At 35.8% G+C, this 16,215-nt stretch overlaps 1 protein-coding gene across 1 annotated transcript in view; it reads left to right on the top strand.

The window, feature by feature from the left end:
• LOC121387137 (receptor-type tyrosine-protein phosphatase alpha-like) overlaps positions 1-14,349 on the top strand; it is a 38,200-nt gene extending 23,851 nt beyond the window's left edge. The window contains exons 2-15 of the mRNA XM_041518162.1: positions 1,664-1,740; positions 2,319-2,355; positions 3,141-3,238; positions 3,445-3,570; positions 4,153-4,298; positions 4,768-4,903; positions 6,017-6,163; positions 6,755-6,785; positions 7,306-7,370; positions 7,748-7,864; positions 9,618-9,740; positions 10,906-11,063; positions 11,718-11,856; positions 13,885-14,349. Of these exons, the coding sequence (XP_041374096.1) occupies positions 1,664-1,740; positions 2,319-2,355; positions 3,141-3,238; positions 3,445-3,570; positions 4,153-4,298; positions 4,768-4,903; positions 6,017-6,163; positions 6,755-6,785; positions 7,306-7,370; positions 7,748-7,864; positions 9,618-9,740; positions 10,906-11,063; positions 11,718-11,856; positions 13,885-13,956 (1,472 nt within the window). The 3' untranslated portion in view covers positions 13,957-14,349. The remainder of the gene's footprint in view (positions 1-1,663; positions 1,741-2,318; positions 2,356-3,140; positions 3,239-3,444; positions 3,571-4,152; positions 4,299-4,767; positions 4,904-6,016; positions 6,164-6,754; positions 6,786-7,305; positions 7,371-7,747; positions 7,865-9,617; positions 9,741-10,905; positions 11,064-11,717; positions 11,857-13,884) is intronic.
• Positions 14,350-16,215: the final 1,866 nt, after the last annotated feature.

The following is a 16,215-nucleotide window of genomic DNA, read 5'->3' as shown; positions in this document are numbered from 1 at the left end:
TTTCGTTATCAGCAAAATTACATATTAGGAATAAAAATACAATTTTTATTCCTAATATAAGATATTGACGATATCGAAACAATAACACATATATATATATATATATATATATATATATATATATATATATATATATATATATATATATATATATAGTGAAACTCCTATAAACCGGACACCCATGGGACCAAGTAAAATGTCCGGTTTTAAAAGGTATTCCGTTTAGAGAAGTTATCTTCTGCAAAGATATTTAAAAAGGTTTTGAGACGTTTCACTGAATATAGATAGAGAGATATATCGATCGATAGATCGATAGATAGATAGATAGATAGATAGATAGATAGATAAAGACAGACAGACAGACAGACAGACAGACAGACAGCCAGACAGCCATATAGATAGATATATAGATATCTTCTTCTGTGATCATCATTTGAAGGTACCGGCCTTGTTGCGTAGTGGTTAGGCCATCGGTCTACAGGCTGGTAGGTAATGGGTTCGGATCCCAGTCGAGGCATGGGATTTTTAATCCAGATACCGACTCCAAACCCTGAGTGAGTGATCCGGAAGGCTCATTGGGTAGGTGTAAACCACTCGCACCGACCAGTGATACATAACTGGTTCAACAAAGGCCATGGTTTGTGCTATCCTGTCTGTGGGAAGCGCAAATAAAATATTCCTTGCTGCTAATCAGAAAGAGTAGCCCATGTAGTGGCGACAGCGGGTTTCCTCTCAAAATCTGTGTGGTCCTTAACCATATATCTGACGCCATATAACCGTAAATAAAATGTGTTGAGTGCGTCTTTAAATAAAACATTTATTTCTTTCTTTCATTTGAAGGTTGTTGCGTAAGCCCCCTATTTCTATTTCGCGCCACTTCGGCTGGAGCTTTCAGACTTCGGCTGTGATTTTTGTAGAGTTATCTCTCTTAGAATGGTTGCTTTACAGGGCTGATGAATCCATTCTATCCAGTGGGTTGGTTTGATTTTGAAGTGTCCGTCTCCTAGATGTCTTGCCTTCCAAGGCTGACAAATGACATCTGTCCGGGTTTTATTTCAGAGTGTTCCATCTCTTAGACAGATTGTCTTTCACGACTACGTACTCTGTCCTTCCGTGCTATTTGTCCATAGCTGGAGCTGGATTAGTGGGTGCCAGAGCGTGTCCATACGTCAATGGTCATGCACACTGCACCTCTGGGGCCCCAGCTGCACCGAGATCCCCCTCACATTAAACTGAGTCCGTAAGGGCCCAGTTACCGTGGTGTACCAAGCTATATTAGCATGGGGCACTGAGAGAGTCTTGCCTGCCTGCAGAGTGGTTATGTACCAGAAGAGTAGGACTTGTGTGCCTCTGTCTAACTTTTTGTCGTTAGACTATCCAGCGGCTGCAGCTGAAAGTGAGAACCTCAAGCCAACTACTTCACTACAGCACTAGACACATCACACAGGCCTGTGGCCATGATACCACCACTCCACAATAGATATCATTGTTGATCATTTATCGTTTTATTTGCATACGTGTAAGTATGTGTACGTAGGTGCACACGTGTGTGTGCTTGTTCGTATATTGAAACAAAGTATAAATTGATAATATTTAATTCTACCTAACCTTGGTCCAAGTCCATGCTTGCATTATTCAATTCTTACTTATATGTTAATTACAGATAACAATAATCGTGTGAAACTGTCTCCTTTGCCAAACATTCCACACTCAGACTACATTAACGCCAGTTACATCGATGTAAGTATTCACAAACTCAATATGGCTAAAGCTAGCTTTTATACCAGTTTTCGTTAAACACCCACACACACACATATATATATATATATATATATATATATATATATATATATATATATATATATATATATATATATGTGTGTGTGGGTGCGTGCAGGCAGGCAGGCAGGCATACAGACAGACAGACAGACAGACATGCATACATACATACAAAGATACACACATACATGCATTGTATATATGTTAGTGCATGTTGTCTGGTTATTAAGGAAATATATCTTCTGGAGATACGTCATTATTATCACAATGCAATATGTATTAAGTTCGATTATATAATTCTAATACTGTATACTATTTGTATTCTAGGGGTTTCGGTAGCCAAGAAAATTAATAGAGCTACAATGTATTATAAATAGAGCTTCTTTAAACAGGGTATCGTTCAATTTTAAATCTGCAACTGTTTAGGCATTTGAAACATGTATACTATATTTGAAACTTAGTTCAGCTCACATGCATCATTTCCTCTGTGTACTATGCAAATATTGATTCACACTGAATTCGTAATTTCATTCTTTCAGTCATATGGGCAGCCGAATTATTTTATTGCATCACAAGGTATGGACATATACAATAGATATGCATAATTATTAATAATAAAACGTTGCATAAAACATTAAATTGTAGCACTGTATCTAAAACTGAGACAAGAAACACATTGGCAATTAGTCTGTGCATGGGTGGCTGTAATAAACATTCATATTATTTCAAAATCAAAAGCCGTGGTATGTCTTGCAATACATATTGAATTACTGAGAAAACTGTTTCAAAAATATTTTTTTTTTTTATTAGAACATTAGAATCACTCTAAGTGTATATTTTCAGATTTTGTTTCATTTTTAAAAAGCTATTCCATTTTATTTACCTGATTTTTATTTGTGATAATCAACGTCAATGAGACCAATGAGTTTTTCTCTTTTGTAACTCAAGTTCGGGACGTAGCCCAGTGGTATAGCGTTCGCCTGAGGTGCGGACGTTCTATGATCGATTCCCGTCAGTGGACCCATTGGGCTATTTCTTGTTACAGCCGGTGCACCACGACTGGTATATCAAATGCCGTGGTATGTGCTATTATATCTGTGGGATGGTGTATATATCAGACCCCTTGCTACTAATGAAAACAATTAGCGTGTTTCCACTAAGACTACGTGTCAAAATCACCAAAAGTTTGATATCCAATAGCCGTGGATTAAAAAATCAATGTGTTCTAGTGGTGTCGTTAAACAAAACAAACATTCACTTTGATCAGTGGCTTCCTGGTACATATGTTGTATATCATATTCGTTAAGATAATGACCCAAAACAAAACCTGTTAACAATTGATCATTTACTTTATGTTTCAGCTCCAAACAAAGTGGCTTTGCCAGATTTCTGGAGAATGATCTGGGAACAGGACTGTGGACAAATAGTCATGTTGACAAACCTAGTGGAGGCTGGAAAGGTTTGTATTTGCTGATTGTTCTGGCAAGATGTTTTACTCTATACTTGCGTTTGATGGTACATTTGAAACTTGTTCATGTATAACATATGGTAATTTCGTTATTTGGTTATCCAAACAGAAAGAGAGGATATTTGTTGCCATCACTTAAACTACTGGTAATAATACGTTTCATTGGTATACACTAGATATAACATTTTCTCCTTCAGCATAAATGCGAGCCCTATTGGAAGGATTCGGAGTCAATGAATGTTGGATATTTTTATGTGATGGTCACAGAAATCACTGAACGAGCAGACTATGTCATCAGAAAGATAAAAGTCACCCAGAAGAAGGTAAACTCATCTTATGTAAAGACATTCAGTATTTACTATGGATACACTAGCACTTAATATTGTTATCATAAAACGTGTATGTACAATGTCTAATCAGTATGCATGCATGGTTTTAAGATTTGATCATCAAAAAGTTTAAATTTAGTTCCTAACTGGTCTGTTTTCCTGCTGAGTTCTTTATAAAGAACCAATATATTAATATACAGATCTCAGAAAGCATACTGTTAGTCTAGTTTACATAAAGCCATAAACTATCAAGATCTACATGTATATAGTTCTATATCTCTTGAGAATCAAAAAGGTTAAATTTAGTTCCTAACTGGTCTGTTTTCCTGCTGAGTTCTTTATAAAGAATACATATATTTATATATAGATCTCAGAAAGCATGCTGTTAGTCTAGTTTACATAAATCCATAACCTATCGAGATGTATATAGTTATATCTCTTCTAATGCCAAATTTATTTATTAGAAAAACACATAAGTGATCGACTATGTGTATAATTCCATGCTTTGTGCAGAACAGACTTTGACGGTAGTAACAGATTTATTTTTGGAATATTTATTTTGTGATTATGTTTTAGTCTAAGAAATGCAAGACGTTTGACCATTACCACTTCACGTCATGGCCTGACCACGGAGTTCCCAAAGTGTTGGACTTACTGGAATTCTTCTGGTTGACAAGAGAGTCTTCTCCATCCCGCCCTGGTCCTGTCCTGGTTCACTGCAGGTAATAGCTGCTGACTATACGGCTCACACGTTATGCAACGCCACGATGCCACTGGAAAAAAAAAACCTTTTGGGATTAGCTGGAATTTCATTATTCAACATCGGACATAAACATTTTGCACCAAGAGATGAACATTTAATAACACAGATGGCTAATATATATATATATATATATATATATATATATATATATATATATATATATATATAAACTTAGGATACATTTGAGTTATTAGGACTATGTACCAATTAAGGGAGACAAATTACACATATTGTTATCCTTTAATACATATTCAGTATGTTTTATGTATACATGAAAACAAACCCAATTCCAAACAAATAGCACGTGTATTTCGTCACCCTGACTGTAGAAATAATTACAGGTGGGTTTTGTTTTGGTCTTATAACCGATCATTGGGACAGTACAGTTGGGTCGATCACTAATTCAATATGAAATTGTTTTTCACCAGTGCTGGGATTGGCAGAACTGGGACGTACATTGCTCTACATATTCTGACAGACGAGATGAACAAAACTGGAAGAATCAACATACTGGATGTGATGACCAAGATCAGAGATCAAAGGAAAAACATGGTCCAGACAAAGGTTAGTTATTAATAGGACAATAGTTATTCAGTAAATATACTCATAAAAAAGTAGGGGAACCTGAAATATTAATGTTAATATCAACCATTAGAACGAACGTACGTTGTGACCACTAACATCCTAGTAAAGAACGTCCAGGTCTGTTTGTCAACACACCGAAACACATTATCATATAACCATTCCCCACAGCTAATATACCTTACAAGTTTGGCAATTGTAAATTCTTATTAGAGTTCCCCTACTTTTTTTGAAGAGTATATCTAATAATTAGATGGCTGGTTAATAATTTAATCAATATCAGACAATAGTTATCCAGTAACTATCTAATAAATAAATAGTTAAAAACAAAGGTTGGTTATTAATTTAAACAGTAGCAAACAATATAATACAATTAGATAGCTAGAAACAGACATAACCTATATATTAATTTAAATAATAGAAGACAATAGTTATTCAGTAACTATTTAATAATTAGATGGCTAAAAAAGACAATGCTCAGTTATTAATTGCAGTAATAGTAGACAATAGTTATTCAGTAGCTATCTAATAATTAGATAGCTAAAAACCGACATAGGTTATATATTAATTTAAACAAGTTCAGACATTAGTTATTCAGTAACTATCTACTAATTAGATAGCTAAAAACAAAGACTAGTTATTAATTTAACACATAACCTATACATATTCGTTATTAGTGACGCCAACAGTAGATAAAGCAGTTATTAATTAGTTTATATTATAGTAGAGAGAGAAGTGTTATTATTCAGCCAGTGGTAGACATAAATTACTTATTAGGTTATCTAAGGTCAGATATAGGTTAGTATTAAATCAATTAATAGTTAAAGTTCATCACTAGAGCACATTGATTTGTTAATCATCGGCTATTGGTTGTCACATATTTGATAATTCTGAATTATATAGATTTGTAGGAAACCTGCTACATGTTCCCATTAGTGTCAAGGGATCTTTTATATGCGCTTTACCACATAAAGGACAGCACATACCACCGCTAATTGCATAGCAATTTAAATTAAATATTAGACATATACATAACATATAAAAAAAAAATATGACCAGACAAGACTAATACTTTTACTTTTATTTTGTGTTCAGAATCAGTATGAATGCATTTTCACGAGTATGCTTGAGGTTGCAACGTATGGACAGACAAGTATGACCACATCTAAATACACACAGGAATATGATGAACTGAAAGGATCTATGAGCATGGGCCACAAAACACTCGATGATCTGGCTCAGGTATTTACCCACTATTATTATTTATCATTTCACAATATGAAATATTCATTTCAGTTTTTGTCTTTTACAATGTATATTTTATATTAATATTTGTCTTATTTTACAGGCAGAAAAATTGTGTAAATACCGTTTTGACACACTGGCAAATGATTTGAACTGTTGAACACTTGTCTTTCATTTGTTTACTTCTAAAGATTGAGGTCCCATATACTGAATCTATATAGCACCTTATGGCCTTCGTTATCATGTATTACAATATATCACATGTGCATTGAAGAATTTATCTTGCTTTCAACTGCAGGGCGTAATGTGTATACGTTTCATGTTCTATTCATGACATCATTCTGTGCTTAGCAAATCATAATCTAATTGCTTCATGTCATATGTACATAATGCTGTTTGTGTCAGCTGTGGGATAATTTTAATGTATCTTATGGACTATGTGTACACATACATTATTAACTTGTTTTAAGACAAACAGAAAAATGTTGGTCTTCAGTTTTATTTATTTATTTATTTATTTATTCAATAATTAATTCAATTATTAGTTTTATTATTATTATTATTATTATTATTATTATTATATTATAGGTAATTGCAACAACTGACATATCTGATACAGGTATGTACGCTATCATTTATCTGTTCGTGGTATTTCGAAGTTGCTAAATGTTGTTTGTACCCCATTTGGAATGCGATATAAATATTTGAAAAGCATAATGAAAAAAAGGAAAAATAATATGCATTTATTATTAAACACCTTTAATAATGTGGACGAAGTCCAATAATAAAATTAAAATCTGTTCAGTGTTAGATATTTCCAGCCACTTTGTTCGAGCTTGATGCTAATGGTGTTACTGTCTTACAAGGACGATGTCAAATAGCGAGATACAGGTATTACTTTCTGATGGTGGAAGCAGTGTATAGCCTTAACATTTTGTTTCTGTATTAAGGTTTAATTTTTCACAAATTATAACTAGGCCAATGAAATAATATGTTTGGCGGGGGGGATGTTGTTGTTGCACTGATATATGTTCACTTCAATGCATGTTTTTTATATTGTTTTAAACTTGTAGTATGCGAGACATTTATTATGTAGAATGTTTGTGTAAGAAATAGTTTGTATTTAATTAATTACCTAGGTCTTCCACTGAAGAACAAGCTGTGGGTTGGTGGAAAGGACGATCTCTTTGTTGTTCAGGCCCCTGTACGTACGAGCTTTAGTTTATTATAATCGCATATAACAGTCTACTACTTTATCAGATTCAATATTAGATGTCATTAGATTTGTGCAATTGTTTCTTTGTTAGATAGTCTTATCGTTTACAGACTTTATTTCAAAGCATGATCATATTTATAAGTATTTTATATGTTAACCATTTAATTATTGTGTTTGTGTAAGTGAACTGTTCTATATATGATATTTTGAGGGGTGTTTTGTGTTTTTGGATATGTGTATTTCTGATTTTCTAAGCCAAACTGCATTATTATATTTTTATGTATTTTATTTTGAATATTGTTCTACAGTGTATCCTGAATTGTTTGTGTTTTAAACTGTATATTTTGTATTGTTGTTTCTCCAAGTCGACACTGCTGAGCAAAGGCTACCTGTTAGTTTACACTCCACAAAGAACAGAGAATCTGCTGTGGAAACTCATCATGGAGAATGATTCACTGACTCTTGTCACTCTGGGTAACAAGGTAAGTCAGTGTCACTTAAAATACGCCTGTACTGTTAAACCATTGAAAATCTGTCCATTACCTTTCAGTAATGGATAAAAAAAACTCGACTAGTTTATTGCCCCTCTAGAACCACTAACGTTAAAATCTATACTTAAATATTTGATACATAATATTTTATTGGTGTATTTTATGTAGGGGAATATCCTGCCAACTCTCCATTCCTGAAAATAATGGGACTCTGCCCTAGCTGGCCTTGTCTCTGTTATGTTTCAGGAATGGAGAGTTACTGGAACATTCCCTTATACAGAATCACGTTACATATACATAAACAACTAAATACATAAATTCCTCGTAAATTCAAAATGTTTCAGAAATAACAGCGCCTGCGATGTTTAAATGAAAAACATGCCAAATGATTTAGTTTTTCATTATATGTATGACCAGTATTGTAAACAAACGACTCTCATCTTTGTTCTTGGGGGCATGGGGCGTAGCCCAGTGGTAAAGCGCTTGCTTGATGCGCGGTCGGTCTGGGATCGATCGCTATCGGTGGGCCCATTGGGATATTTTTCGTCACAGCCAGTGCACCACGACTGGTATAACAAAGGACGTGGTATGTGCTATCCTGTCTGTGGGATGGTGGATGTAATAGATCCCTTGCTACTAATGGAAAAATATAGCGGGTTTCCTCTCTCTCTGAATGTGTCAAAATGACAATATGTTTGACATCCAATAGCCATGATTAATAAATCAATGTGCTCTAGTGGTGTCGTTAAACAAAACAAACTTCTCATCTTTGTTCCCTATTTTGTTGCCATATGTCCGACGCCATATAAACGTAAATAAAAATGTGTTGAGTGCGTCGTTAAATAAACCACTTCCTTCCTTCCTATTTTGTTGTTTGTTAATAGCCCCAGATTCTGGACAATTAAGTTGCATCAAATGTCCTATTTGTTTCCATCCCAAACAGTACCCCAAGACAGACGTTTAACGACTGTGGCATGTGCTGTATGTGAAAAAGTGTTCATAAAATATTATGTATTGCCAATGGGAAAATGTGGTTGTCTCCCTCTAGATTACGTGTTACAATTATCAAGCGTTTGGCATCCAATAGTAGCTTATCAATGTGCTCTTGTGGTATCGTTTCTTCACCTTCTGCTGTTTGGTGTTTATCGTGTGGTTAATCTTTTTTTTTTTTTTAATAGATGGCAACAGCTAACATCTGCTGCTGCCAATTAGAAGCAAGGCATATTTTGTATGTAATCTTCCTGGATTGGAGAAAACACATGAACTTGAGATCGTGGGCGGATCAAGGATTTTGTAAAGGAGGAGGTTCACAAAGACAAATGAGCCGAGTTCCCAAAGGACTGAGTCTGTTGGATGTTCAGGGAGCATGCTCCGTAGATATTTATGACATAAAGATGCTCACAGACTCGATTTCTTGGCAATGTAATGTATATTGAATTTTAAAAAACCCAAACCCCCAAATAAACAAAACAGCAATACTAATAATATTAACAACAAAAATACTCTTTAAATTTTAAACTCTAATACATGGTCAGGGCCGTATCTGCACAATGCAGAATCGAGTGGATATTGGCATATTAGTGGTTAATTCTACGAATCTCTATCTAGTGCCTAGTCTATAGAAGGACAGCCACTTCCGAGCACTGGACCTATTTGGATCCACCAACGCTCATACTACCAGTCATGAGAACTGAAATGCTGTAGCATGCGTAATGCGGAATTAATTTAATGAATCTTGTTTCAGAATGACGCATTCGTCCCTGGTCCAAGCCATTCCGGTAACTATGGAAACGTGACTGTGACGACAGTGACAGAAACGCATGTTTCAAGAGAGATAACATTAAGAATACTTAATGTTGAAATGAAGGTAACATGTCTTAGAATAAAACTGAAATACATGTAGTAAGCTAATCACAAAAGTATAATTCAGAATATTGAAAATATGGGTTTATAAAACATTAGTTATTTTATTTTATTTTATATGTATATAAGCTAATTTTCGTTTTTCATCTATGTATTTTTGGGGGAGAATGACCCGACCTCCTAAACAGTTCTCTCGCCACTATCCCACCACTGCACAGTGTCCTGCTTTAGCACTTAAACTTTACTTACACACCGATAACTTCCTTTATATATGAGGAGCGGGACGTAACCCGATGGTAATGCGTTCGCTTGATGCTCGGTCTGTCTAGCATCGATCCTCGTCGGTGGACCTATTGGGCTATTTGTCGTTCCAGCCAGTGCTCAACAACTGGTGCAACAAAGGCCGTGGTATGTACTATCCTGTATGTGGGATGATGCATATAAACGATCCCTTGCTGCTAATCGAAGAGTAGACCATGACGTGGCGACGGCGGGTTTCCTCTCTCAATATATGTGTGGTCCTTCACCATATATATGACGCTATATAACGGTAAATAACATGTGTTGTGTGTATCGTTAAACAAAACATTTCCTTTCTTCCTTTATATATAATCACATTTAGATAGACATCCTATTACTATTTTGTTCATTATACACATATTTCCGGATATAAAAACAAAAGTTGGATTGTTTTGTGTTTAGACTGATAACCATCAATTACTTAAATATATCGATTGAGATATCTTACACGAATATTAAAGGAACAAACCTTAGTTTTTAAACACTAAGGCATATTTTTCACTATAGAAATCAAATATTACTTACATTTTATTTTTTAGATTATCCCTTTCCATACAACCGAAGTATTTTTGATCATCCTGGTGTTTCTAATACCACAAAATGCATATTTTATAGTTTTAGAAACGTCTGATCAGTAACGGTTATGGAGTCATGTTTTAGTCTATGTTTAGGGGTATTTCAACGTCACAGACTCTTCTTTCAATCTGTTATATCCAAATTTGTTAAATGTTTGTAAATTAACCAAACTTAGTGTCTATTTTTCACGGGTTGAAACTAGGGTCTAGGTAATAAATATGCCTTAGTGTTTAAAAACTAGGATCTGTCCCTTTAATTGGGTAATTAAAATAGTCCATCGTGATGTTTTACAGGATTCAGATGAAACGAAGGAAATAGCAAACTTGTCTGTGCAGTCTTGGAGTGACATATCTAACACTTCCACACTGATAAGTTCTCTAACAACACTGACAGAACAAATCCTGGACAGACAGAACAGTCTGAAATTTCACCCCGTCACGGTCATTTTCGAGTAAGTAACTGTCATAGTTATCAAATGTTAGATACCTACTAGCCTCTGATTAAACAAAGTGATCGGGTAGCATCCAAAACGTTCCGTTTTTTCTTCATTGACATAATTAATTTATCTGTTATACTTTAGAACCAAATATAATGTCGGTCATTATTAGACTTGCAACTATGAGGACTGTTACCGTTTGTGTCATGGTGATAACTTTTGAATCTGCATTAATGTTGAACCATTTACATTATGTAGGAACATGATTGTATATCTCGCAGCACGTAGTAAGTCTCTCTCTCTCTCTCTCTCTCTCTCTCTCTCTCTCTCTCTCTCTCTCTCTCTCTCTCTCTCTCTCTCTCTCTCTCTCTCTCTCTCTCTCTCTCTCTCTCTCTCTCTCTCTCTCTCTCTCTCACACACACACACACACACACACGGATGTAGTGTTCTGATATTTGAATATGACAGACGCCAGGAGAAGTGGGGTTTAAAGTGAATACTTAGTTTTCCACAGGCTGAAACTAGGGTCTGCGACGTCACAGGAGCTGCTTTGTCAAAACGATCGACAAATTACATTTCGAGGTGGATTAATATACCTTATAAGTGACTCACACAAACATGTCCATTTAAAGTTCTTACACACCGTAACAGATTAATGTTTTGTTTCAGTGAATCTGACAGAAAGGAAGGTCTGTCATTGTGCATACTGAACAACATCATGTCTGGAGTTTCCCTTGACAAGCGAGTTGAGATATTTAACAACGTCAGAAGACTCCAGTCAGTTCTGCCAGGTGTTCACTTATCAGCGGTACGTAGTGAAGTACTCTATGTTTACTTATCTGTTGTATGTAGTGGCGTATTCCATGTTATCTATGTAATTAATCATATGTACACCCAATAGCCGATGCATTTTTCGTAATGGGGTGTCCACTTATCAGTGATTAAGTATTCATTCATTCCATGTTATCTAATCAGTGGTATGTAGTGGATTATTCTTTGTTCCCTTATCAGTGATATTTAGTGAAGTATTCCATGTTCACTAATCTGTAGTATGTACTGAATCATTCCATGTTCACTTATCAGTGGTATGTACTGAAGTAGTCATGTTCACTTATCAGTGGTTTGTGGTGAACTAATCATATTCACTTATCAGTAGTACGTTGTGAAGTATTCCATGTTCACTTATCAGTAGTAAGTAATGACGTATTCCATGTTCACTTATCAGTAGTAAGTAGTGAATTATTTCATGTTCACTTATCAGTGGTTTGTAGTGGAGTAATCATGTTCACTTATCAATGGTATACATTGAAGTATTCCATGTTCACTTATCAGTAGTATGTAGTGAAGTATTCCATATTTACTTATCAGTGGTATGTAGTGAGGTAGTCATGTTCACTTATCAATGGCATGATTTCAAGTATTCCATGTTCACTTATGAGTTGTCTGTAGTGAATTACTCCATGTTCACTTACCAGTAGTGAAATGTTCCATGTTCACTTAACAGTAATTGATAAGTGATCTGTAGTGAGTTACTCCATGTTCTCAGCCAATAGCCGATGTATTTTTCATACTGGGGTGTCGTTAAACATTCATTACTCCATGTTCACTTATCAGTAGTGAAACGTTCCATGTTCACTTAACAGTAACTGATAAGTGATTTGTAGTGGATTACTACATGTTCACTTGTCATTGTTCTCTCATCACTGATATATATTGAAATAGCTGGTGCCTTGTGTTATGTTACTTATATTTGTTTTGTTATTGAACACAGCTCTTTACTGCTTTTTTTTTTTATTGACAGTATCTTGTTACTGACATATAATTGAGAAATCTAGTAATTGGTTGCTGTTTTAAATAGTAGAAAACAGCAGATTACTTTGTTAATTTATTGAGTATAATTGGTTACTGGTTATTTTTGTGGAGAATGACTGATTATTACTTTACAGTATTGAGAATGCCAGGATCCATATTCACAAAAAGGTGTAAATTTACGTCTACGACTAGCACTTACATCTGCCGTAGATTTACGTTTACGTGCAAGAAACGCCTTATTCTCAAAGACGGTCGTAAATGTAAACGTAACTTAGTTGGACGTAAATCTACGACTTAACACTCTCACGGACTTTTTTTTTTTTCTTTTTTTTTTTAAAATTAGAAACGATGGCTACCGGGAAAATAACAAATACCCAAACGCAATTTCGTTTGTCGTCTGCTAACAATAACATCGCGAACGGCGAACCATGACATTTTGGTATTGGTGAGGACGGTGTTTTGGTACGAACTTGAGGATATTTCTTAGAAAGGAAAAGATAACTCAGGAGAAATTGGCCGAGTTGAAAACCTCCGTTCGATTACCAACAAAAATATGTTAAATCCGTGGGCGTTCGCCATCGCCAACTGCTTCAGTTAGTGGAAATGCTGCCAATTTCCGTAAATAATAGTAAATAACGGCGATCATGCTTGATTTATTATATGTACACGACATACGTGCAGCGTTAGTTGAAACCGGAGGCACTCTTATATTTACGTCCAACTTTACACGTAACTTACGTTTTCGTTGTTTCGTGAATAGCTCTTACGTCGTAGATTTAGGCTTACGTGTAAAACTTGGCTTACGATGTTTTGTGAATATGGGTCCTGGTTAATAATTTCAGTTAATGCAATACATGTTTACTTATTCAAGTTATTGGTAACTTGTTACCTTTTTAATAATTTCGAAATATATAAGCTTAATTAACAACGTGTTACTCCACTAACAAGCGGCTACTCGTTTAAAGTATATATAAATCAATGACTTCAATATTTCACTACCATGCATCTGTTTTATATTTTTCAGGACGACTTCAAACTTTTCTGTGATCTTCCTTTTGCTTATCTCGATTCCACAGGCGTGTATGCCAACATGTAAACTGACCAATGTCCATATTTTACAGTGGTCACATTAAAGCAGTGGTCAGCGGTGACCATATGCGAGGAACGTGTAACATATCAACATGGAGTTCATTGAAAGCAAACTGTGTGTCGTGTAGCATAGGCCATGATGGTAGTAGAGGGATGTTTAAAAAGCCCCAAAAGCCCAAACAATATGGACTAATATGACAGTAAACTATAACAACACCATGGATAACAATCTTTACCAGATATGTACAAGTGTATTCAAAATAGCATCTTTGCAGCGGCTAGGGTCGATTCCTGTCGGTGGCCCTTTAGGCTGTTTTTCCTTCCATCCAGTGCACCGCGACTGGTATATCAAAGGCCGTAGTATTTGTCAACATATATGTGGGATAGTGCAAATAAACCGCCCCTTGCTACTAAGGGAAAAAATGTATTGGGTTTCCTTTTTAAGACTGTATGTCAGAATTACCAAATGTTTGACATCCAATAGCTGATGATTAATACATCAATGTGCTCTAGTGATGTCGTTATACAAAACAAACTTTGTTTTCAGTTTTGCAGCGGCGTTGATGATATAGACCATTAAGGTGGCAGGTACTGGGTTTACACCCCAGAGCGAGTTGTAATGATTCAGCGGTAGGTGTACGGCTACCATACCCACTTACAGCTCACTAATCATTTAACAATTAAACATTAACCGCCTGTCCTGGGCCCCGTTCCACGAACGAATCGTAGCTAAGCTTAATTGTAGTGACTTATGGTGAGTTTTACGCTGGCACACGTAAACTCTACAGCCGTTCCACAAAGCAACTTCCACTGGCGTAGCCATGATTCTATATTGGTGAGGGAGTGCAACCCACACTATGCATGTATGTATGATTTTATAAAGTTTAATACAGCACAAAAAACAAAGTTTGATTGGGGGCATTACCCCTGTGCTATCCCCCCCCTCCCCCCCCGCTGCGCCACAAGAAACCTCACGGTAGCCGTAATTTCCTTAAGTTCTTCTTTGCGAAGAAGTGTGTGAATTAGTCAAATAATACATTGCCGACATGAGTTATCTCCCATACGTTCGTGTGAAGTTCGTACGGCCTAGAATATTTCTCATCGAGCGCCGAGTTTCATAATAAGTAATATATATATATATATTAAATAAATTTTTACACAAAAAAAGTTAGTATTCTTCTTAGAAAATGATCAGATCATCATCTAACTGCCATTTGACATCTACGTTAGTGCCTTACAACTGCCTTGTACTAATTATACATTTTCACCGTAATGTACGCCGCATCGTGGAACGAGCTGGTGTGATCGTAGACAAAACATAAGGTCGCAATGGTAGATATTTACGGCGATAGTAGTGCTAAGATCGCTTCGTGGAACAGGGCAATGGACATTAATTGGATATAAAAATTAAAATAAGTTGAAATCAAGCACACCATCGACATCTGCATCAGAGAGTATCCTAAAGATATTAAACTGAAGTTTGTTTTGTTCGACGACACCTCTAGAGCACATTGATGCATTCACCATCAGCTATTGGGTGTCAAACATTTGGTAACTCTGTCAAATAACCTAGATTAAATATTAACATTCAACGTGGGATATCCAGTAAAAGTACTCTTCCAGTAACAACTATTTAAAGGCACAGTGGCATGGGAAGTTGACTACCTACATAGCCGAACGAAATCCAACCTGTAAGTAATAAGGGGTGGCACCTAGCCTAGTGGTAAAGTGCTCGCCCGATGCGCTGTCCAGTCTAGGATCGATCCTAGTCTGGGGGTCATTTGGCTATTTCTCTTTACAACCAGTTCACCGTGATTGGCACACAAAGGTCGTGGTATGTACTATCCTGTCTGTGGGATGAAGCATATAAAAGACCCCTTGTTAAAAATGGAAAAATGTAGCGGATTTCTTCTAGTAGACGGTATGTCAAAATGTTTGACATCCAGTAACCGACTGATAATAAATAAATGTCCTCTAGTTGTACCATTAAACAAAACAAACTTTAACTGTAAATAATGTATAGATTTTGTTTGTCTTGGATATACGTTCATTAGTAATATACAACTGGTCAAACCATCCCGTGCGGACACCTGTGTTTAGCGACCATCTGTGATCAGCGCCCACCTGTGTTCAGAGGCAACCTGCGTTCAGCGGCCAACTGTTCATAGCGGTCACTTGCATTTCTCCCGAACGATTTTAAGTCTTGACTGGCCTGTATTAAGTGCCTATCTATAAAACGAGGCCAATAGCCATTCATATAATGTGG

This window comes from Gigantopelta aegis, chromosome 13, assembly GCF_016097555.1.
Source record: "Gigantopelta aegis isolate Gae_Host chromosome 13, Gae_host_genome, whole genome shotgun sequence".
NCBI lineage: Eukaryota > Metazoa > Mollusca > Gastropoda > Neomphalida > Peltospiridae > Gigantopelta > Gigantopelta aegis.
The sequence above is the reverse complement of the archived record's forward strand: the minus strand, read 5'-3'. Positions and strand labels throughout refer to the sequence as shown.